At 34.5% G+C, this 26,325-nt stretch overlaps 1 protein-coding gene across 2 annotated transcripts; it reads left to right on the top strand.

Moving 5' to 3' along the window:
* The first annotated feature begins 11,906 nt into the window (after positions 1-11,906).
* Positions 11,907-24,839, top strand: GNRHR (gonadotropin releasing hormone receptor). 2 transcript variants are annotated; one of them, XM_017652998.3, is made up of 3 exons: positions 11,907-12,428; positions 19,909-20,128; positions 22,389-24,839. In XM_017652998.3, the coding sequence occupies exons 1-3, from the start codon at positions 11,907-11,909 to the stop codon at positions 22,631-22,633; spliced, it is 987 nt and encodes a 328-aa protein (XP_017508487.1). In that variant the 3' UTR covers positions 22,634-24,839. The 2 variants fall into 2 exon arrangements, with proteins under 2 accessions (XP_017508487.1, XP_017508488.1); XM_017652999.2 differs by having other exon boundaries at positions 20,037-20,128; positions 22,389-22,610.
* The last annotated feature ends 1,486 nt before the right edge of the window (positions 24,840-26,325 follow it).

The following is a 26,325-nucleotide window of genomic DNA, read 5'->3' on the forward strand; positions in this document are numbered from 1 at the left end:
AAGAGGTCTTCTCTGCTGATTCAGGTACCTTGGAAAATCATAGAACATCAGGTCTTAGCAATAAACTCCCCTCTGAGTGTATAAATCATCCCCTGCTGAATCACATGAATTCTGTAAGATCCATATATTGGTAAGTTGTAGCCTAATGAATTGCAATAATACTACCTGCAAAAATTTTCCAGGAAAATCTGTCTACCCGTTTTCTTTCTAGTCTTTAAACCAATGTTAATCCCTTCTCTATTTATGGTTTCCTCACCTTGCGTGACACAAAAAAAAGTGTGATAATCTCATGGGATGCATTGACCAGATCCTGAAGCTTGTTGATTTGTCTATTTCATATGAAAGTGAGGCCAGAAGATGGTTCTTACATACACACACATAAGAGTAACAATTATCCTGATACATAGGCTATGTTTCACTATGTAGATTTAAATACATTGTGCAAATAACACTGTATTACGTACCTCCAACCCCTTAAAATTCCTCAACAATACAAATTTCAGCTAGAATAATATGAAAGTTTTGCTTCCCCTTCACTTTCCTTTCACCCACATAGAAATATCCTAGCTGAGGACAGATATCTGTGAATGCACTGTAAGGCTTCCTGCCAACTTAACCAAATAAGCAAATCAGTTGGCTTTTATCCAAAACATTAACTCTTCATGGTGTTTTCCTGGCCCACCAGTATCTCGATAGCATCTCTTTTTAATCACGGACATTCCTATAGCTACCACTAATAACCTTCATTATGATTTAATTTATAATAAACAATAAATGATACAATAAATGATTAAATTTTGCTCAAAAATAATTGCATTAATAATAGTAGCTAACATTTATAGGCCATTTGTTAGGTACACTTTACATGTATGATTACACTGAACCCTCTCAACAACCTTGTAATTTTAATTTTATAAAGAAACTGAGGTAGAGAAAAGTCATGATCATAGAGTTTATAATTGGCCGAGCTGGGATTCAAAATCAGACATTTGGATTCCAGAGACCACACTTCTAAACAGCTATGCTCTCCTATATGATAGGGTCATAAAATATTCTGACCTATCCTGAGGATCTGCTTAGCATAGTATTCTAAAATGTAATATTTGTCATAAATATGACAGGTGAATTAATACCATAGCTTGATCATTTCATTGGTTTTAAAATATTCTGACCTATCCTGAGTTACACACTTGTATTAGTATTTAGTATTTAGAATCAGTATTTCTTCTGTTTAACTTTCTAGAAATTAGGTATAGACAAAAAACTCTAGGCCTATTGGTCAGTATTCTTTGGTCACCAGTGGGAGAACCTGAGATAACACTAGCCTACGTGAAGAGAAAAAACTTCTGACTCATCTAACTACAACTCTAAGGATGGATGTATGGCAGCACAGAGGCTAGATCCAGGGGTTCGAACAATGTCTTGATCTTAACTTTTGTCTCTCTTCATCCATGAACAAAAGCCCTTGTGGTGGAAAAGACATGCTCACTGGCTCTAGGCTTAGATTTTCCTTAATATTTATCTATTACCTGAAGCAAAATCTGCTATCTTTGAATCCACATGATATTATTCAATTATATTACCTCACAACAGAGATTCTGTATTTTCCTGTGTTATTTTAATTAGTCTTTGCATAAATCAGTGTCACACTATGCATATTCTGGTATCTTGGGAAGAAAGAAAGATGAACTAATAACTTAAGCCACTAGTATTCTTCTTTATCTTATTTCTTTGTATATAAGGAGTATATAAATCTGGTGGGATAAAAAGTACAAGGACCTAATTTTTATTTTTGAAAATATTTGACAAGAAGACAAGTACGTTAAGTAAGCAATATTTAAATAAGGCATGCTATTTCCAAACAAGGCTGGTTCAAGTGAATTAGCCTGTACAATAATATGTTGTAGAGTGATAGATTACCTTTCCCTCTCTACAGCTGAGACAAAACAGTAGGTAAGGTCAGTTACAACAGAGCCTTCCCGCTGGGCGACACTATCATAACTACAGGGTCTCTTCAGATTCAGGCATTTCTGCTATAAATAGCATCTGACCAAAGTTCATGATGAGAACATTGAAATAATAGTGAAATCTCAATGTGCAGCATATAAATTATTACCAAATTTACTAAATAAGTAAGTTAAATATTATACAGATAACACTGTAACTAAATACTGTATGTTGAAGTCCACTTTCTGTCAATTCCTCCTCACTGCTAACCTAGTAGTATTTGAAGGAACTTACAAAGTTCACTTCTCAGCTGGTTTCTTCTTTTGCCTGTCAAACACTGTGCCTTTGTGAGTGTTCCACCTGAGCTCTCTGGCATGTCGTTCAGAGACTTTGTGATTGTTTGTACTCAGTTGTGGCTTATAGACTCCTCTTTCAGGTAATTCAATATCTGGTAAAACCAGTTTCATTAGAATTTGTTACCCTTACTCCAGTTTAATATTTTCACTTTGACTTTTCTCATTTTTAGGCAGACTGCTGCTTTTCAGGACTCTTGCTGAGCATACTGTCTTTTGGTTTTGCTGCTGGAAAAATGTTTTTAGCATTGTTCAGACTCTTTCTGGCATAATTGGTTTACTTCCCTCAAAAGAACTCATAGTTCAAATGCAGAAGACTGACTTCTTCAATGATTATCACCAAAAAGACTTTTCACCCAAGCAAACAATACAAAACAAAAAACAGAAACCTTTCTACTGAGTTTATCTTTTTTTCATTTTCAAGATTTATTGTTTCTTCATTTTTAAAGATCCTCTTGTTAAAAAAATTCATAGTACACACGTCTTCAAGTGCCAGAGAAAAGGATGGCCCTGTCTCATTCTTTTAACCTTTCTTGTGAGGGTTTTAATAGAAATTCAAATTAATTCATTTTCTTACCTTCTCATATAGTTAAAATAACATTTCTTTAAAATTTTAATGTATTAAAAAACAGACACTCCATAATATTATAGGTTGTCTTATTCTATATTCCCAACACCTAGAACTCTGTCTGACACAAAAAAATTGTTAAATGAATGAATGAAAAAATAAATCAGTAAAGCTTAGAAACTACAGTTCTTATGACTTTATTAAAGAAGCCATATCCAGTAAATGAAAATACAACATTTTAATAGAATCACAGAAAATTATTTTGAAGCTGACAGAGAACTTAAAAACCATGTCATGAATTTGACAGTTAATCTCTGAGACTCAGGAGGCTTCAGGGTCACATAAGGAAACAGGATCCATGATTACCAGTATAGTGCTCTATACTTTTTTTCATGCTACTATATTCATTATGAAAATATAGTTTAAATTCCATTACAGAGCCAATTTACCTGGATTTTAACAGAGTTCTGCCTCCTAATAGCTGTGTGACCTTGGGCAACTTACCTAACTTTTCTATGCTTCAGTTTCCCCATTTGTAGAATCAGGATAAAAATAGTATTTACCTCAGAAGGTAGTCATGTGTATCAAATGATTAAATATCTATAAAGCACTTAGAATTGTTCCTAAGTATTTGTTAAATAAAATCCTTATTTACAAGAGTTTAACATACTTGAAGAATGGGAATAACTATTTATTTCATTTTATTTCCTCCTGCTAGAATAATATAAGTTAGAAAAACAGGGGAAAATACTAAAATGAGAAATGTTTAGGTCAATATGTTCTAAACCTTGTGGAATATTCTGTATAGGTTTCTGTTACATTATTTCCTCTCTAGAAGTAGCAGAGGTAGTAAAATAAATTTTATAAAATTTTACTCTTTTCCCAGAAAAAAACATTCACTTTAAAATATTTATTACATTATACTAATTGTTTCTAAACTAACCTATGTGGTGCTCTAAGGTACTTCTGCCGTGTTGTTATACTTACTCTGATATGGAGTGAAATTAAAAGTTAGAAATCTATTTAATTTTTCTAAGAAAAATGTTAAACCTTAACATATTAGACTGTGTGGCGCATATAGCAGAATTTAAAGCAAGCAATACCAATGATATTTTTGTAAATGCATGATGAAAGGAGCATCAAAGAATTTAAAAAGTAAATGAACTACTCTTAAGAATATCAGAAACTTTATAGAAACACTTTTTAAAGTAGAAAAAGGAATATGAATGAAATAATAGTGAGTACATTATATAGGTATAAATAAGATATCAATTTCATGGGAACTCAAGCTTACTGTAACTTAATTCGAATATAAATGGATAATGCCAATAATCACACATGCTTCTTAAATTGTATCTTTAAATTTTATTTATGTCAGTACACATACATATCATTATGTATCATATCATTATTTCATATCATAAATTCTTAATTAGTACAATTATTGGAGATCTAGCTTTCAAACTTCAATTGTGAAGAAGATGGGATTAAGATGTGTTGCATTTTAGAATTGAATTACTTTATGAAATGGAAATGCTAAGTGTGTAAACAGAATATAATCAGCAAAACAATAAATTTAAAATTATGCTATTTTAAATATCCAGCAGCCCACATTAAGTTTATATGAATAAAAATATCTCAATATAATATAATTTTGAAATATGTTTGGAAACATCAAATATAATGAGTTTGGCTAGCTTTTCTTTGGTAACTACAAGTACAGTGTCTAGGATATATGGTCCATAAACATTTGATTAATTGATTTATTGAAATAAAAATGGTCATTCTTGTTATGTTTATTTATATACAGTTATATATTCTTAATTATAATTAAAATAAAAATAGGTTAGTACTTTCAGTATTTCATGAATGTATCAGTTTTGACAAATATGCTCATCATGCTTCTGTTTTTTCATTCATTTCATAATATTGATGATTCATGTTATACATGTTTTTTGTTAATCTGATCTCCATTATCTTACACAACTGTTCAACTATACTTTCTTATCACTTATCTCTGGCACAGCTATCTGAAATAAAAATTGTAATAATGTCTCATGGTGTAATTCTCCAAATAAAATGTGAAAATGAAAGTGAGTCTTCTATTTTAAATGTTATATATAATTTAACATGGCTTAGAAAAAAATTGAATTGCTCTTAGAATTTATTCCTTGTCTCCATAGCAATTTTGTGTAAATACCTACTCATAATTAGGTCCACATTCCTTCCTCAAATCCTTCCAGTTTACACTTGAATGAAAATGCTCCCCTCTACACATCATAAAATCTACACATCATAATTGTCACAGCCATTCTCATTCTTACTTTAATGAAGAAAGTCCATGTTCTGAAGAAAAAAGAAAAATAAATATTCCTTTTCTCTAATACTGTGCTGCCTCCATATTCTCTCCCTACTAGAAACAAAATTTTCTCCAAATACTTTTCATCTACATACTTCTTTTTTTGGAAGACCCACCTTGCTCTCTTCTTTCAGTCTAATTGGTAAAGAGGGGTTAAAAATCTATTTCTTCTTCCTCTGGGTCATTTCCAAACCACCGCCTCCCTAATCCCTCAGAATCAGGACTTGCAATCTGGAAACAGCTGAGCAGTTAAGTAGAGGATGGAGAAGATAGTACAAAGAGAGGCAAAGATATCATGCTTGAGGACCAACTCAGGTCATGAGGCAGAGTTGCTCATCCCTGGAGCTGCCTGGGTTCTTGTTGGCTTTCTAGGCCTTGTGTATTTTGAAAGAGACCTCCATTATTTGAGAGAGTCTACTATTCTTGTGATTGAAAGGACCTACTTAGCATGGCAAAGAATTAATGGAGTATTGATTTAAAAAAAAAAAAGATAGTGAAGAGCATTGTGGACAAGTGTGAAAACCTCCCTGTGGACCCAGCATGATGGAGAAAACCAAAGAAACCATGGTAACTGGTTTGCTCATTTCAAAAGGTAATACAGCATGAAAATGTTCAACTTTGCAGGTGTGGCAGTTTCTATGTATCAGGAATCTTGGGAAGAGTTTTTAAAATATCTTCTAAGCATTGTAGAGGAAAAACATAATGTGGAAAAGCAGGTTTTCAATGCCGGTGAGACTGGCTTGTTTTACAAGAGCATTGGCAAATGAGCCAATGAAATGCCTGTGTTGGTTTCGTTACGAACAATGGCTCAGTATTCACTGATTCAATGTTCATAGCAACTGTATAGAATATAATTGCTGCAAATGAGAGACAAGTGCAAATGAGAGACAAAAATGCATGTGATACATTTTTCTAAAAGACATACTTCTCATGATTTCTGACTCATCTATTCCTCCCACTAATTATAATAAAACAGTTCATTTCAGAACCAAAATACTCCATTGGAAAATATTACAGGACCTTTCCAAAAGCCACTTAGGAGGCCAGATTCCATGTCTTACAGTACGTCATTTCATCTAAGTCTAGAAATAGTGAAAATATCAATAATTCTAGGCATGTGGTGACAACTAAGAGGGAGCCCCGGTAAAGGACTGGTCTAAGCTGCTCAAGATCCAGGAGGCAGGCAGCACAGGTGGGATCTGAGGAGGCGCATATGACATATTCAATACTCTTTTCTTCAACAGCACTAAATAAGCTGCTCAGGGCCTGGACATCACATGTACTTTCTATCACCTGCAAAGGCTGAGTATATAGAGCATGCTATTAGTAACTATTTATTAAATAAATGAATACAAGACAGAAAAAGCAAATAAGTTAACTAATAAGAATGGACCATCTAAGCTGCCCTTGAACCTTTGGTAATCATGAATCCAAAGCCTGCAATAGCAGTAAGTATCTGTCGATGATCACTCTAAATGTAAATGGGCTGAATACAACAATCAAAAGACACAGAGTAATAGAATATATAAAAAGCAAAACCCATTTATATGTTGCCTACAAGAGACTCACTTCAAACCCAAAGACATACACAGACTAAAAGTCAAGAGATGGGAAAAGATATTTCATGCAAACAATAGGAAGAAAAAAGCAAGTGTTGCAGTACTAGTGTCAGACAAAATAGACTTCAAAACAAAGAAAGTAACAAGACACAAAGAAGGACATTGCATAATTATAAAGGGGTCAGTCTAACAAGAGGATATAACTTTTATAAATATCTATGCACTCAACACAGGAGCACCTACATATGTGAAGCACATACTAACATAATTAAAGAAGGAAACAGAATGCAATGCATTCATTTTAGAAGAATTCAACACACCACTCACTCCAAAGAACAGATCAACCAGACAGGAAATAAGTAAGGACACAGACACACTGAACAACACAAAAGAACAGATGGACCTAACAGATATCTACAGAACATTCCACCCAAAAGCAGCAAGATACACATTCTTCTCAAGTGCACATCAAACATTTTCCAGAATAGACCACATAGTAGGCCACAAAAAGAGCCTCAGGAAATTCAAAAAGATTGAAATTGCACCAACCAACTTCTCAGATCACAAAGGTATAAAACTAGAAATAAATTGTACAAATAAATGAAAAGGCACACAAACATATGGAGGCTTAACAACGTGCTACTAAATTATCAATGAATCAAAGACCAAATTAAAACAGAGATCAAGCAATATATGGAGACAAATGAAAATAACAGCACAATGCCCCAACTTCTGTGGGGTGCAGTGAAGAAAATTCTAAGAGGAAACTATATAGTAATCCAGAACTATCTAAAGAAGGTAGACCAATCCCAAATGAACAGTTTAAATTCACAATTAATGGAACTGGAAAAAGAAGAACAAATGAGGCCCAAAGTCAGCAGAAGGAGGGACATAATAAAGATCAGAGAAGAAATAAATAAAATTGAAAAGAATAAAACAACAGAAAAAAATTAATGAAACCAAGAGCCGGTTCTTTGAGAAACTAAACAAAATAGATAAACCCCTAGCCAGACTTATCAAGAAAAACAGAGAATCTACACACATAAACAGAATCAGAAATGAGAAAGGAAAAATCACTATGGACACCACAGAAATAAAAAAAATTATTAGAGAACACTATGAAAAACTATATGCTAATAAACTGGATAACCTAGAAGATATGGACAACTTTCTAGAAAAATACACCTTCCAAGACTGACCCATGAAGAAGGAGAAAATCTGAAGAGACCAATCACCAGCAATGAAATTGAATTGGTAATCAAAAATTACCCAAGAACAAAACTCCCAGACCAGATGGATTCACCACTGAATTTTATCAGACACTTAGAGAAGACATAATACCCATTCTCCTTAAAGTTTTCCAAAAAAATAGAAGAGGAGGGAATACTTACAAACTCATTCTATGAAGCCAGCACCACTCTAATATCAAAATGAGGCAAAAACACCACAAAAAAAGAAAATTACAGACCAACATCCCTGATGAACATAGATGCAAAAATACTCAATAAAATATTAGCAAACCGAATTCAAAACTACATCAAGAGGATCATACACTATGATCAAGTGGGATTCATCCCAGGGATGCAAGGATGGTACAACCTTCAAAAAATCCATCAACATCATCCACCACATCAACAAAAAGAAGGACAAAAACCACATGATCATCTCCAAAGATGCTGAAAAAGCATTGAACAAAATTCAACATCCATTCATGATAAAAACTCTCAACAAAATGGGTACAGAGGGCAAGTACCTCAACATAATAAAGGTCATATATGACAAACACAAAGACAACATTATACTTAACAGTGAGAAGCCAAAGGCTTTTCCTCTAAGATCAGGAACAAGACAAGGATGCCCACTCTCCCTGCTTTTATTCAACATAGTACTGTAGTCCTAGCCACAGCAATCAGACAACACAAAGAAATAGAAGGCAGCCAGATTGATATGGAAGAAGTCAAACTGTCACTGTTTGTAGATGACATGACATTGTACATAAAAAACCTGGAAGAATCCACTCCAAAATTGCTAGAGCTAATATCTGAATTCAGCAAAGTTGCAGATACAAAATTAATACACAAAAATCTGTTGCATTCCTATACAATAAGGAAGAACTAGCAGAAAGAGAAATCAGGAAAACAATTCCATTCACAATTGCATCAAAAAGAATAAAATACCTAGGAGTAAACCTAACCAGGAAGTGAAAGAACTATACCCTGAAAATTACAAGACACTCTTAAGAGAAATTAAAGAGGATACTAGTAAATGGAAACTCATCCCATGCTCTTGGGTAGGAAGAATTAATATTGTCGAAATGGCCATCCTGCCTAAAGCAATCTACAGATTCAAAGCAATCCTATCAAAATACTGACAACATTCTTCAATGAACTGGAACAAATAGTTCTAAATTTCATATGGAACCACAAAAGACCCCAAATAGCTAAAACAATCCTGAGAAGGAATAATAAAGCAGGGGAGATCTCACTTCCCAACTTTAAGACTTCAAGTTCTACTACAAAGCCACAGTAATCAAGACAATTTGGTACTGGCACAAGAAGAGACCCATAGACCAGTAGAACAGAATAGGTTGTCGAGATATTAATCCAAATATATATATCAATTAATATATGATAAAGGAGCCATGGATATACAATTGGGAAATGACAGCCTCTTCCACAGCTGGTGTTGGCAAAACAGGACAGCTACATGTAAGAGAATGAAACTGGATTACTGTCTAACTCCATACACAAAAGTAAACTCAAAATGGTTCAAAGACCTGAAACCATAAAACTCTTAGAAGAAAACATAGCCAAAACTCTCTTGAATATAAACATGAGCAACTTCTTCATGAACATATCTCCCCGGGCAAGGGAAACAAAAGCAAAAATGTACAAGTGGGTCCATATCAAACTAAAATGCTTCTGTACAGCAAAGGACACAATCAGAAGAACAAAAAGGCATCCTACAGTATGGGAGAATAAATTTGTAAACCACATATCCGATAAGGGGTTTATATCCAAAATATACAAAGAGCTCAGACACCTCAACAAACAAAAAGCAAATAAGCCAATTATAAAATGGGCAGAGGAGCTGCACAGACATTTCTCCAAAGAAGAAATTCAGATGGCCAACAGACACATGAAAAGATGCTCCATATTGCGAATCATCAGAGAAATGCAAATTAAAACCACAGTGAAATATCACCTCACACCAGTAAGGATGGCCACCATCCCAAAGACAAACAACAACAAATGTTGGCGAGGATGTGGAGAAAGGGGAACCCTCCTACACTGCTGGTAGGAATGTAAATTAGTTCAACCATTGTGGAAAGCAGTATGGAGATTCCTCAAAAAACTCAAAATAGAAATACCATTTGACCCAGGAATTCTGCTCCTAGAAATTTACCCCAGGAATTCAGGAGCCCAGTTTAAAAAAGACATATGCACCCCTATGTTTATCACAGCACTATTTACAATAGCCACGAAATGGAAGCAACCTAAGTGTCCATCAGTAGATGAATGGATAAAGAAGACGTGGTACATATACACAATGGAATATTATTCAGCCATAAGAAGAAAACAAATCCTACCATTTGCAATAGCATGGATGGAGCTAGAGGGTATTATGATCAGTGAAATTAGCCAGGTGGAGAAAGACAAGTACCAAATGATTTCACTCATCTGTGGAGTATAAGAACAAAGCAAAAACTGAAGGAACAAAACAGCAGCAGACTCACAGAACCCAAGAATGGACTAACAGTTACCAAAGAGAAAGGGCCTGGGGTTGGTGGAGGTAAGGAAAAGTTAAAGGGATTAAGAGGCATTATGATTAGCACGAATAATGCAGGGGGAGCCCAGGGAAGGCAGTATAGCACAGAGAAGACAAGTAGTGACTATAGCATCTTACTACACTGATGGACAGTGACTGTAATGGGGTATGTGGTGGGGACTTGATAATGAGGGGAACCTAGTAACCACAATGTTGCTCATGTAACTGTATATTAATGATACCAAAATAAAAAATAAAAGGATAAAAAAATTAAGAATGGACCATCTAAGTCAAAAGAGCTGCCTTTACTCTTAACATGACTCCTGCTTTGGCTGCCAGAAAAGCAAACTAGTTGACATAAGACAAATCATGCTGATGATTTAATGAATTGCAATGTAAGCCATACCAGTACTGGGACATAATATCAAGCACTCACCATGATTGTCAAAGCCACAACACTAAGTTTCTAAAGTGGCGCTACTGTTAAATAATCATAACATATGAAGAAATACAAGCAAATATGCATATTACATATAACATATATAAAGTGGTTAAGGCATTTATGCAGTATTCACCCTTGTATCTAGTTACTCTATGCTATAATGTACAATAAGAGCAAGTACAATATTTAGACAATTATAAAAGTAAGGCAATAATAAAATTCACCATTTTCATTTTAAGCATGGATAATCTGACCATTAAGACTGATTAATTGAATGCAGTCCAATTTGTATTAGATGAAAGTAATTCTAACTATTAAAGTATGAATTCAGTGTTTTGTGGAGGATGGTTTTTACTTAGTGTATTTTTCTAGAGTTCAAAGGCACAGCAGTGTGTCATTGAAAAAGAAAAAAGTTTTTGATCAATGTATTAATTTCTTAAAACGAGATTTTAAGTAGATCAAGTTCTTTAATATTTTTCTTCATTTTCATTTTGCATCTCTTGGACAGAACACTAACAGTAGTTCTTAGAAAATCTATTCATTAAAGTAATTTGAGTAGTATCATGAGTGAATTTTAAAGTCAAAATTAAGCTTCAAGTGTCCTTCTTCACTAAGGAAAAATGTTTTGAAACCAGGCCATTTGCTGAGGTACTACGGTTACATTTGGCCCTCAGAATGTGTTTGGCGTGCTCTGTTTTAGCACTCTGTTGGATTAAAAGGCAGAAAACAAGTTCTCCTTGGTCTTTTGTATTAAAAATAAAATATCTCAGGGACAAAATTTGACATACATCTAAACCAGTGACGTTTCCATCTAAAGAAGGTAGAAATAAAATGGGACTTTGGGTTTGATTACAATAAAATGTCAGTAGTGTCAGAAACACAAGTCCTGAAGCTCGGCCAGTGGGGAAGGATGGCAAACAGTGCCCCTTCGGAACAGAGTCACCACCACTGCTCAGCCGTCAACAGCAGCCTCCCGCTGATGCAGAGCGACCTCCCCACCCTGACCTTATCTGGCAAGATCCGAGTGACAGTTACTTTCTTCCTTTTTCTACTCTCCACAACTTTTAATGCCTCTTTCTTGCTGAAACTTCAGAAGTGGACTCAGAAGAAAGAGAAAGGGAAAAAGCTCTCACGAATGAAAGTGCTTTTAAAACATCTGACCTTAGCCAACCTGTTGGAGACTCTGATTGTCATGCCGTTGGACGGAATATGGAACATTACAGTGCAGTGGTATGCTGGAGAGCTCCTCTGCAAAGTGCTCAGCTATCTGAAGCTTTTCTCCATGTACACCCCAGCCTTCATGATGGTAGTGATCAGCTTGGACCGGTTCCTGGCCATCACGAGGCCGCTAGCTGTGAAAAGCAACAGCAAGCTCGGACAGTCCATGATTGGCGTGGCCTGGCTCCTCAGCAGCATCTTTGCTGGACCACAGGTAAATTATTATCCAGGATTTGTTAGAATATAGAGATTTCCTACCTAAACTGGGTGTTGTATTATTGTATGTCAAAGGCAATATTGTGTTACCTTTAAGAGATGCTCTGGAAATCAATCAGCATCACTGCTTGCCATCCTTCCCCATTGGCAGAGCTTCAGGACTTGTGTTTCTGACACTACTGACATTTTATTGTAATCGAGCCCAAAGTCCCATTTTATTTCCACCTTCTTTAGCTGGAAATGTGACCAGTTTAGATTTATGTCAAATTTTGTCCCTGAGATATTTTATTTTTAATAAGAAAGATCAAGGTGAACTTGTTTTCTGCCTTTTAATCCAACAGAGTACTGAAACAGAGCACGCCAAACACATTCTGAGGGCCAACTGTAACTGTAGTACCTCAGCAGATGGCCTGGTTTCAAAACATTTTTCCTAAGTGAAGAAGGACACTTGAAGCTTAATTCTGAATTTAAAATTCACTCATGATACTACTCAAATTATTTCCATTGAATCCTGTGTCTGTTACTGTGGGCAAATGCCTTAACCTCTCTGGATTTCAGTGCCTTCATTTATAAAACGGAGGTAATGCTTGCTTTATGCAGCTTTGTAATGATTAAATGAATGATGCATTAAAGTGTCTAGCATGATCTCCGGTACATAGGATCTACCTTACTGATCCTTCCTTACTGTTCCGTCCATTTCTCCTTTTGCTATGGAATTGCAAAATTGAAGGAATCTTTCAGAACTGTAAATTTTTCATAGGTAGAAAGTATAACTTCTATTATTTGGGAATTTTGAATGAAAACTTCAAGAATTCTGACACTGCAGCTTAGAGAGAATTATTCTTGATTAGTATGTTGTTCTGCAGCTTGCAGCTGGGTGGGATTGAAAGAAGAGAGAAAATGGTAAGTCTTGGACTTTGGTAAATTTGAATATTTCCCTGAGGTTGACTTGAACTTTCCTGGAGGTAGATTAGACTGCAACCGGCTATTAGCAAAACTGTAAAACAGTTGGAGTAGGCACAGGCCTGCTCATACAGAAGGCAGATATCTCTCCAGATTGTCTTCATCAGAGGCAACCTGGTTAATTGACCTGCAGAATCTACCTTTTTCAACAATTAGCTGTCTGAAGAAAAGGACACATTTTTGCAAACAGAAACAATCCTTTAATAACAAATGAACACATCGTTATACTTGTTAATACTCTGTGTGATGAACCCAGAATACAAATATGCATTAAGAAGTAAAGTCAGAGTTAACCAGAATCCTCCAAAATTTTGCCACCACAGACGGTTTATCTAAACATTCTAAACTGGCCAGAGGGTTGTGGGAAAAAACTGCCATGCAGAACTCATTAAACAGTGCAAGACAGAAGAAAGCTGAGTAATAATTTCACACCAATTCCTCACTTAATTATTATTTGTTGGATATTAGATATATTTAATTAATGTGTGTTTTATGGCAGGAGAGATGGGAAAAACTAAAATGCTTTGATTTCCCTGGAGAGAAACATATTGCTATAATTCTCACAATGACTGCATATTCAAGAATAGGTTTAGAAAATATGACTTGAAATGAGGTTATTTAGCTAAGGCTTATGCCCTGAAATTTTCTGTTTTTTTTCTTTTAAGTATGAGTATTACTGGTTCATTGGTTTTCTTAGAGAAGATAAGCACAAGCTAGCTAGGCTCCTAACACTGGGCCTGGTATTCATGAAACAAAGGAACAGCCCTCAAGGAAAATGTTATTCAGTTGTGGAGACAAAACGTACAACAAATGCAACTACATGCTGAAAATTTTGTAAACCTCTTGAAAGAAGTGGGAGAGATGAGTATGAGCTGAAATGGTGAAGGAAGGTTTTAGGATGAAAGTAAGATAAGCAGAATTTTAAGGATTTGTATGGAGCAATATTAATGAAGGATCACACATATTGTTCGGCAAAGACTGAAACCTGTGATTAATTTTTATAGGTTTGTTCGGCTGAAATGAAAAATTGAGAGTTGGGACTAACAGGAAATTGGATCAGTGGTGATTCCCTTTTCTTCAACCTCCTAGTGTAGTATTTATTTGTCATAAAACATTGTGATTATATGTTTGTTTTCCAGTCTTTGCCATTAAGAAATACATTATTAAATGGTAGAGGCTCTGTTGTGTTCAACTTAATGTTTATGGTACCTAATAAGATATTAGCAAAAATAGAAATGTAAAATGTTTGGATATTCTAGTTTCTCTTCAGAATCAAATGAATCATTCAACTTCTACTTTAAAAGATGCAAAATGAATAATGAACAAAAAATGAACCAATGAATCAATGATGAGAGGTATAATGGACTTACATTATAAAAGACATTGACTGCCAGAAGAAATTCAGAAATTAATGTGGAAGCCCTTGTAAATCCTGTATAAGGAATAAAATGATTTTTTTAACAAAACTATTGTAAGAAAATTTACATAGACCCAAATAGAGTAGGAAGAGACAAGACTATTCAGATCATCTGGCAAGGAGGTGATTAGGTTGGGGCCTAGGGAGGTATCAGCAAGGATATTTCAAACAAAAACTTGTGCCAGTGCATAATAATTCACATCTCGGAGGTATCATTTCTAAAAGTAGCATAAGAAAGGAAGGAAGGAAGGAAAGAAGAGGGGGACAAGGAGAGGGAGACAGAAAGAGATAAGTGTGCAACAAACATGACCTGATAGATCTGATTTAAGACGGGTTAGGCTGGTAAGTGCGTGTTGAGGGAAAACATTTCCTGAATTAGGTGTGTCCGTAACTAACTAAAAATCACATGGTTTCCAATGACCTCATCTGAGGCCACAAGAATTCCAGGGTAGCAGATAATTTGCAGAACGAATTCACACCACCAGCTTATCTGTATTCATATGGAGCACTAGATTTTGTTAACCTAGGCCCATAGTTAACCCGGGCCTGCAGACAAAGATGTATGAGCCACCTTTTAGACTTGTAAAGATTTGTGGTCTGAAGAGGTTTGCCTTGACACACAGAGAATCTACACTTCTGAATTTGACAAGCAACATAATTGCAACAAATCCTCACCACAAATGTACAATAAATAAATATGTCACAAACATAGTATCAGCATACTAATAGCAGAAATAACAATAACAGTGATGATAATAATGATAAATATGAGTTGTTGAGGACATAAAAATGCCAGAATTGTGCTAAATGCTTTTACATGCATTATTTCATGTAAGGTACCCAACAATCCTATAAATTAGATAAAATTATCATCTTCATTTTAGTCATGAAGAAACTAAGGTTAAAAATGTCATATAGCATGCCCAAGACTACCACCTAGTAAGGTGTCAGCTCACCCTGTTAACCCCATTCCCAGAGCTTTTAACTAATATACTATACCATGCTATGCAATATTCTCTATTTCCTTTGTTCCTGTAGGAGGCTGGATAAAAGAAAGGCAGATATATCAGGAAAAAATATGAGCTGTACATTTATAAATGTATAAATACATAGATACATATTTACAAGTCTATGCCTTAAAATTTTTATAATTATGGATATAATTAATATAGTGCTCTGTGCCAGGCACTACTCTAAGTGCTTTGCAAGTATTAACTCATTTAATTGTATTGACAGCCCCTAGAGGTAAATACTGTTAATATCTGCATTTTATAGATGAGGAAACTGAAGCATATCATCTAAAGATAATTACCTTTGGAAAACATTAGGCAATGGTATAATTAGTGTGGGGTAAGGTGAGGGTTAAAAATATGTTCTAACAAGGAGTCAGCACCTGCAATTGACTGTGAAGATGGAAACAGATTACTCTTGTTTATGACAAAATAAAGCAAGCACTGATGATAACTGGGGCCCAGGATGAAAGAGGAGAAATATAAAGAAATTAAAGAAATTTAATCCAAGGACAAAAAAAAAATTCTGTAAGTAAAGTAGATCCTATATTAAGCACTGAAATTATCATGGCCTTAGAGCACAAAATAAACTGAACCAAGCCTGAAACAAATTAGTTGATGGGCAAGTAAGATTCTGCATTTCTGTAGCACTTTACTACACTGCTGTTGCATAACTTACTACAGTCTTCCTTCTATAACAGGTGTCACATACATGCTATGTCTCCCCTACCAAATTTTAAATTCCCTGACATCAAGGTATATTTGGTTCATCTTTCCTAACAGCGAGTATCAGTATGTGGTTTGACCAAGGAGTTGTTTAAGAAATAAGCATTTATTAAATAAAGATAATAACCGTTAACACAAATCACAGTATTTTCATTGACAATTTCATCCTTATGGCTTAAAGACATGAAATATTAAAATGAAAAGGTAACCCAGTGTAGAGCAAAAACTCAAACTCCCGTCATCTGGTTCCAAGTCCAATTGGGGTACGAGGTGAGAAGCTGTTAAGATTTTGAATAGAAGCCTCTCACGTTCTGTGTGAAGTATTACAAAGAGCTCAATTCACATCTGTTGGGTCAAATTCAAAACTGAACTTTAAATAAGGTTAGAGTGCAAAGAAGTATGGAAAACTGAAAGAATTACTTTGTAATGTGGAAAAAGGCAGTCTGGATTATAAAATTCTAACTGAAAGCATGCGTGAGTTTGATGATATGATCATTGCGCGCCCTCTAGTGGATTAATTTTAAATTCGTTTTTGCCTTTGAAACAGGATTTGAAACTGAAAATCAACATTTTAATTACAAAAAAAAGATTCAGGATTGTATTTTATATTATATTACTTATATTTACATTATATTTGACTTATATTGTTTGTTTATTATAATATTTACATTTTATGAAATTTTTTCTTCTCTACAAGAGAAGAAAGGAAATAAGGATTCGTTGTGTTAACACATACTCCACTCCCATTTCATCACCCTCAAAAGGAAAGAAATCCTGGAACGCTGAGTTAATTAAATTAAATTCGGGTTTAGTAATTCAATCAAAAAGTTTAAAAAGGAATATAACCCCTCACTTGCTTTAAACAAATTTTCGTTCGAATTTGCTTGCTCTCGTTTTAATGTGTGTGGGCACTCTTACCTTTTTTTTTCAATAATGTTTCATAATAAAATGAAGTTTCTCAGTAGAAAAGCTTGGAAAAGAGTAGGAAAGAAGTGTGATTGGTGATTGGGGAAAAAGTGAATAGCTGTCCATGAGTTGTTTTTGAAAACTATTTTCAGTGTTTCCTTAGTGGTTTCTTCAATTTGTGCTTCTCTTTAAAACATAACTACACACTTAGAGAAAGGTTACAAGAATCATATAAAGATTTCTGGAATACCAGTTCCTTTGCTTCCCCAAATAGTAACATTTTCCTACATTTGCTTATGTGCTTTATTCTCTTATATCTTTTTTCCTGAATTGTTTAAGAGTTCAGAATTAATGTCCCTTTCAATACTTCCGTGTGTTTTGTACTCACATATAACCACAGTACAAGTATCAAACTTAAGAAATTAGCACTGATGTAATACTATTATTTAATTTATGTACCTTATTCACATCTCACCAGTTGTCCCAATAATGTCCTTTTTAACCAAATAAAATCCAAGATGACATGGTGGATTCAGTTACCATGTCTCTTCAGTCTCCTTTATTGAAATTATTCCTTGGTCTTTCTTTTATTTCACGACACTGACATTTTTGAAGAGTGCTCGCCAGCTATTTTGTAGAATGCCCCCTGTTTGAGCTTGTCTGATGTCTTCTCACAGTCAAATTCAGGTTATACATTTATAGGAGAAATACCAAAGAGTGCTGAGTTCTTCTCTCTATGCATTATGTAAGGAAGCAGAAGCAATCAATCGGTCCCATTACTGGCAATGTTAATTTAATTCTTTGTGTATTTCTCTCCTGTGAAGTTATTATTATACTCTTTATAATAGTTAAATGCTTGTAGGTAAACACTTTGAGATGATGTAAGTATTTTTTTTCCTCAAACTTCCACCCATATTTTTAGCATCTATTGATGATTCTTTCCTGAATCACTTATTATTGTAGTGATTACTAATTTGGTAATCACTACTTCCAATTTTCCTTTTACATTTACTAGTTGACTTTATTTCTACAGTAACAAAGAGCCTTTCCCGCTCATCATTTATTTGCTGTTGTTTGTAATTTATGTCGGCATGGACTCATGAATTCTTTATTCAATAGTTTATACTTTATCAGTTTTTCTTTTCCAGATGTGGCTCCTGAGCTCTTCAGACATGCTCTTCTCACATTCCTTGGCACTTGCTGGCATTTGGGCACAAGTTGTTCCAAACACATATTGTAATTTGCCTACCCCAGCCCTGGAATCCCCCACTTCTCCAATGAGCTGTGGTTCCTTTTGGCAGAGAATGTTTAGAAAACAAGATCTATATACTGGCTACTAGAGTGCTGAATGTACTAGGATGTTATTGTTCCAGGGGCTCTCTCAGCAAACAAGCTAGAAAATAAACACACACACACACAAGTATATATACACATGCATATACACAGAGATGTTCCTTATTTTTCTTCATAGCTGCAGAGCACTCCATTGTGTGATCCACCATAACTTATGCTGCTGCTGTTCTATGAATCAGTATTTAGATATTTTCAATGTTTTCCAACTACAAATAACACATCAATGAATGACCTTGTATATATGTATTTTCATATAATGGAGGTAGGGGTGAATCTTCAGGGTAAATTCTTGGATGTCAGATTGCTGTGTCAACAGTAAATGCATATGTAGTTACAATAGTTATTGCCAAATTCCCCTCCATATGTTTGTGCCAATTTGCATTTCTGCTAGCAATGTATGGAAGTCCCTCTTTCCCCAAAGCCTTGAATGAGAGTGTGTTGCTATTTTTTTTAATTTTTGACAATCTTGATACTGTAAAATGACACCTCAGTGGAGGCATTTCTCTTATCATGGGTGAGGTTGAATATCCTTTTATATGCGGAAGGGCAACTGTTATATCTCTTTATATGAACTGTCTGTTCATGCCTTTTGACATGTCTTTTGTCTGTCTCAAAAATAAAGTTTAAATACGTATTTTGGGGTCACATTATAAATGCTAGACACAGTTTTAGGTGCTGCAGATAAATAAAGCCATTTCAAAAAGTTTACTCAGCGTAATTACATCTGAAACTGAAATATAAACAAGGTATAAATCCTTGGTTAATGATTGTTCTGCAAGGTTGAAATAATGTCCAAAATATCCTGAAACTGAAATATAAAGAAGGTATAAATCCTTGGTTAATGATTGTTCTGCAAGGTTGAAATAATGTCCAAAATATCCAAAAGCCCATAGGTTCATTCATATTAGCCAGATATATTTTAAGACCCATTTATAACTTTTCATAGAAATGTCGAAAGGATAATGTCAAGGAGCTTAGCAGTTGCTTGGGGGCAACAACATGTTAGAAAACAGAGTGCAGAAGAGGAAATGTTCAGGAAAACATGCAAACAATGTTTGAAAAAAGTAATATCACTTTTTAATTTTTTAAATTTCCTCCTACAGTTATACATCTTCAGGATGATCCATTTAACAGACAGCTCCGGCCAGACAGGAGGTTTCTCTCAGTGTGTAACACACTGCAGTTTTCCACAATGGTGGCATCAAGCTTTTTATAACTTTTTCACCTTCAGTTGCCTCTTCATCATCCCTTTTCTCATCATGTTAATCTGCAATGCAAAAATCATCTTCACCCTAACTCAAGTCCTTCATCAGGATCCTCACAGTATGTATTCCTCAGGCTCGGTGTTAATTGTGAGTAAAGAGTTTTTAAATAGCAATGCTCAAAGAAGAGTACTAGGTGCCAATTACGGTTCTCAGCGATTTACATATATAAACTCTTGTAATAGTCACAATCACCCCATGAGGTAATACTCTCATTGTCCCAATTTACAAATGAGGTAATTTAGTATTTCCTAGTGTTCTAAATTCTCACTGCAGAATTAAAGATGAGAGGACAATTACCCTATTTTAGCCAGTATAAGCATTGGCAAATTGTTCATGTTGGGCTAATGTGCTAAACCAAACACAGAATTCCTAAAATATAGCAAAGTATACCTCATTAAATGGTAAGTAGTACACTTGTTAAACTGTTCGATTTCACATTAAATCCCCATATCCACACAACTATGCACACTTGTGTGTGTGTGCGCACCTGTGTGTGTTTCTCGGGTACATGAAATACTGTAGAATGTGTAATTGACTCTCATCTGAAACTTCACAGATGTGGTTGTGCCTTTTCTGCTTCAAGTAATTTGGGGCACTCCCAAAAATGAAAATTAATGAATTTACAAAATAAACATGTTTTTTTTGGCATGACATCCAAAAGACATGTTACTGGCAGTGCAGCACATAAGTCATACCTGCTACAATGTAACAAAAAAATCTTTGTTATTATGGTATGATTACTCTTAGCAAATATTTTTCAAAGGAAGTAATTATGGTGATGTCCTATGACAGATACTTGGGCAGTTCCCAGCTGCCAGCACAAAATGGTATTTGATAGTTCCTAAAAAGAATACTACAAAAACAAGTTGCCTTCAAAATTTTATTCTACAGAAATTCAGTTCCATACGGGGTATCTAAGAAGGGCACATGGAGAATAAAAAGATAGATTCCAAATAGGGACCAGTCTGAAGAAATGTGAGCCATGCAAAAGCAGAAGAACAAAAAAGCAGAGGCAAGGAGCAATAGTAAAATGTTACTAACACAGATTTAGTCTTTTAATCTTTTATTTATCCAACCAATATGTACTCACTACTCAGTATTACTGGAAGCAGTGAGAAATGTGGAAACCATGGTGAATAAAATAGCCCAGCAACAGTCCTGCTTTCATGGAGTCTAGCAGTAAAGTCCTACAGTAAGCACTAAGCCAGTAATGACATATCATATCTCAAAAGAGGTGGCAGCATGGTGTATGTCATAGGAGCTTCAATAATTTTTTCAGATTCAGATAAGCCAATATGATTTTTTAAATGGGCTCACTCGAGTTAACCTCTTTATTACTTATAGATTACTAAAGTTTACAGATATTTAGGATTACGTGAAATTATGTATGAAAAGAATAAGGTTGATAGCAAGGCACATGGTAAATGGTAGTTAAGTTTGTCTGACAAAAATCTGTAACTAGTCGGTATTCAATAAATTATTTGTTTTAACATTTCTAGTAAAATTTAATTAATTAAAACATCCTGCATGCAAATGCTTTCCTACATATATCCACTCTTTCATGATTAATGAATAAGAAGTTGTCAAAGTGCCATTTCTGAATGGCATTATCTAGTTCCCTCAAAAAATACAGTGCATGAAGAATTTTTTTTAATTTTAAAATGGCAGTTCTGGATTATGAAATAACAGAACAGATTTTGAGTACTTTGAAACTGTGCCTTTTTACTTTTAAGAACTAAGTTTTAAATTTCATGTAGGTAACCTGTTGAAGTCAGCAATTCTGCTTAACAGTTCCAGTGAATTTCCTCAAAAAGGAAATAACCTGTAAAATTTACAGGATGCATAAATATGAAAAGTGAAACTGCTATGGATATCATAGAAAGAGGCATATGATGGGAAAGGATCATTTGGGGCAGCACACTTTCACCCATATGTGATTTTCATCATCCTTACTGTCAGAGATGTCCAGACAGTGAGTAGAGTTCAATGTAAATTCAGAATTCAACTCAGCTCAACCTCAGTCTAGTCTCAAAAATTTATACTTTAAGAGTTTGGATGCCCACATTTTTCAAATCCAAATTTGTTTTGTGGAAACTTAATTTTAAGAATACTATCATTGTCACTCTTTTCTATTCACTGTGTGACATAGTGGAACACTTGTAATATAAACATGTTTCCAAACAAATTATCATTATTGAAAATATTGGAAATTTCTTCCCATTATATTCGTTATTTTAAATTAGTGATTCTCTCTTCCTTTTGTCTGTTTTGGTTTGATGATAAAACCAGTCCTTAAACATCTTTTCTCTATCCAATAGAACTACAACTGAATCAATCCAAGAACAATATACCAAGAGCTCGGCTGAGGACCCTAGAGATGACGGTTGCATTTGCCATTTCCTTTACTGTCTGCTGGACTCCTTACTATGTCCTAGGAATTTGGTATTGGTTTGATCCTGAAATGTTAAACAAGGTTTCAGATCCAGTAAATCATTTCTTCTTTCTCTTTGCTCTTTTAAATCCATGCTTTGATCCACTGATATATGGATATTTTTCTATGTAGTTGATAGACTACAGAGGAAGTCATGTAAAGAGCAAGGTAAGAAGCTCCTTCATATGGGAATGATAAACACAAAGGTTGCAGTATACTTAGATACAAACAAGGCAGATATTAAGGTTGTGTTATCATCCCTATTCTTTTAGAAATTACATTATCAGAGACTTAAATACCAGAAAAAGAAAACCTTCAGGGAAAATTATGAAATATTTCTCAATAAGCTTCTGAATTAACTGCTGCCCTTTCTAAACACCTATAACACATTGTATGGGTTTCTTATCACTTTCTCCTTGTATAATAATATATAAATACTCAAAATAGCCATGACTTGAGGCAAAGAAATTCCAAAATGTAAGGCTGAGAAACCACAATACAATTTTAACATAGGCATGCCTTGCAGAATTCCAAGAGGCTTAGCAGCAATTACAACCTTATACTGCAGTAATACACAGAGCACAGAGACAGAATTTCCCCTGCCCATAAGGTCAATTTTCCCTCTTGTAGTTACAAAACATACGATGAGTCTTATTTTTACTTTGGCTTCTGAAGCCTTCTGCAGTTTGTAGTATTCAGCAACCAATACCCCATCCATCCAACTCCACCAAACTGACGAGACATAAAATAGTCCTTCACTGTGAAGTGTCTTCATTAAAAGGGAAGTTGTAGCGGTGTTAGGATTTGAATGGGGGGGTTAGAACATCTATCCCTCTAGGCTAGATGGTCTGTGGAGTTTATTTTTACATACAATTAAGAAAGACCTAAACAGATTATGTTTACCCTCTGGTATAATATAAAAGATTTTTTTCTATCTTCTGATTTTACTAAATTCATAATCCACAAATCAGTGAGAAAAATAATAAGAAACCAAGCAAATACACAACTTAGAAGATAGTTGATATATAACAGGAACTCTGAAAACTACAGTTTCAGTAATACAGGCCAAAGAAGACAGAAGAGAAAGAAAAACTGTGTAACCAACACCTACTGATGTTCATATAAAGTGATACAGTTTCTAAAATATGTCAACACAATACTTTTAATTCAGGCCTGTTTCTTCCCATTCCATAAAAAGGGGGAGAGCATGAAAATAATGAGACTGTAATGTCTATTAAATGAGAAAAGCATATAAGGGACTTAAAAGAAATTCAAACATTATTTAACTTCTTTATAAAAATAGGTAAAGCACCATTATATTCATATGATATATGTAGTACCACAAAAGAGGTAATTTCCAATATTCCAGGACACATAGAATCATGGAAAGTAAATTGCTAATTAGACAAACGGTAGTCTAAAAAATTTCCATATTTTTCCCCTCTCCTACTTTCAGTACTTTCAGTTTAAGTGGGTAGTGGTATGTGTGTGCTCCACATTCTAGATTATTTTCCAGTTCTGTCTCCTCTGATCCTATTTCTGTCACCGCTGATCTCCTGCTTTCTACTCTGTCATTCATATCATATCTTCTCTTTTACTAAATTCGTACATTTAATTGAATCCATGCCCCACTCTACAGTTGAATTGGACAAGGCTCAAATTTGTAAAGTGCTAAATGCTCATAGTTAATTTTAAAGGCATGCATATTGATACCAAGATTTTGTAGTTGTGCTAGATGACACAGTAATATAAATAAGTCACAACAAAACCAATCTTCTCCAAGTCTCTTTATTATATATTTATTTCTAAACTGGCAACAATTCTTACTTCTGGATTTAAAGGTAAAAATAACACATATATGCAAGATACAATCTAAGAGCTTTATTAGATATGTGCTTAGTGAACATAAGTCAGCTTGGCTCTTACATGTTCAAGAAACTCTCTACTTAGATATGTTCTCAGGTATTTTTTGATATATTCATGAAAGGGCTAATCAAAATCTTGATGCAGGTGTCTTTAACCTGTGGTCCATATACAAAACTATATTCCAATGCAACTGCTTTCCCTTTACTCCTATTAGTCACAGGAATGAAAGTACAGCATAGGGAATGAATATAGTCAATAATATTTTTAATATTTTTGTATGCTGACAGATGGCAACTACACTTATTGTGGTGAGCATTTAATAATGTATATTATTGTCAAATCACTATGTTGTACACCTGAAACTAATGTAATACTGTATATCAATTGCATTCCAATAAAAAAGCCCCCAAATATCAAGCTTCAAACAATTAATCTAATTTTAAAAGTTATAAAGTTCATGCATAGAAACAGTAGAATATATAAAAAAAGTGTTTATAGTTATCTGAGTGTTAATTTTTTAATGTTCTTTCTTATAAATTCCTGTAATTCCAAACTTATAAAATGAACATACATTGTTTTTGTAATGAGAAAAAAAACACAATAAGTGCTATATGTGTGTGTGTTTGTCATGCCTTATTTTACACAGGCTGTTTCTGTCCGAATGCTTTCTGCAGTAACAGAAATGTCAGACTAGACATTTTTTTCATCTTACGTTACAGGAATTCCAGGGGTAAGCATGCAGAGTTCCTTAATTCAGAGCCTTGAGTCATTCTCTCTGTTTCCACAAAACTTTCCTTTCATGATTAGAAGTTAGTTGCTGTTATTCTAAGTCTCAAAGAAAGGGTGGCTTCTCTTTGTGCATTTCTCTTTTCCAGAAGCTTCAGAACTTCCTCTTAAATTGGCTAGAATTGGACCACATGACCACTGCTAAACTAATCACCAGCAAATGTGAGGGAATCACATTAAACACCTTAAGGGTACACTTCATTTTATGGACACAGGGCTCAATTTCCCTGATAACTTTTGTGTGTGTGTGTTTGTGTAGTTTTCTCTCTCTCCTCTTGCTCTCTCTCTTTCTCTCTCTCTTACCACCACCCACCCTCTGCAAAAGCAGAAAGATAATGTTTTGGGGGTCACAAACCAGCAGTAACTGCCACTATCAGTAATTAACTCCTCAAAATAAATTAAGACTATGCATACAACAAAGTTTGAATAACACACAAATACAAAGCATAAAGACTAAATACAGTTTGAGAACATAACAATTGCCTAATAAATGTAGCCCTATAAGAAAAGAACAGATTTTATTGTTTTTCACAATTTAAATCCAGGCATATTAAACTTTGTGGTCAAAACCATCATTCAATGAAGAGGGTAGCTTCAGCCCAATTATTTACTTTTCGGGAAATCTTGATCTCTATTTTTTGTTTGTTTGTATTTATAATTAGTCCACTGATTAAGAAAGTGTCCTAAGTTTTAAAAATTCTGGCTATAACCTCATATCCAGAGAATAGTTGTAAAATAAGTTAATAAAAAAATATGTGGCAACCTGAAGCAGATTTCCCACAAAGTTTACCATAAAACAACCTCAAAGCTCCTCACTTATTCAGCAACCCCTGAGGCAATGGAAAAGATGTCTTTACATGGTCATATGTTTTTATAAAATTCACAAGAATAAGATATTATAATTTTGATTAGTTATATCTATCTCTTTTCACATTTGCTTTGCCTCTGTCACAAGTCTCCCCTCAGATGATATGCTTTTGGAATGGCCATGAATATCTTGAGGATCAAGTCAAGGGGAAAGTTGAATTAGGAGTAGATCTACATTGAATCTAGAGGGATATTACATGGTTATTGGTCACTTTCATATATAGTTAAGATACTGCTAAACATCACAGTAAGCTGCTACACATAGTACTAAATAAATTTGGTTCCCTCCATACTGACTTACCTGG

The sequence above is a fragment of the Manis javanica genome, chromosome 5 (assembly GCF_040802235.1).
Source record: "Manis javanica isolate MJ-LG chromosome 5, MJ_LKY, whole genome shotgun sequence".
Taxonomy (NCBI): Eukaryota; Metazoa; Chordata; class Mammalia; order Pholidota; family Manidae; genus Manis; species Manis javanica.

What these genes read in the sequence shown, in the direction of transcription:
- GNRHR (XM_017652998.3), top strand. Translation starts at nt 11,907, where the DNA reads ATGGCAAACAGTGCCCCTTCGGAACAGAGTCACCACCACTGCTCAGCC. An exon ending in GCATCTTTGCTGGACCACAG is followed by an intron (nt 12,429 to 19,908) that starts GTAAATTATTAT and finishes TTCCTCCTACAG; the next exon opens with TTATACATCTTCAGGATGAT. An exon ending in CCTTCATCAGGATCCTCACA is followed by an intron (nt 20,129 to 22,388) that starts GTATGTATTCCT and finishes TCTATCCAATAG; the next exon opens with AACTACAACTGAATCAATCC.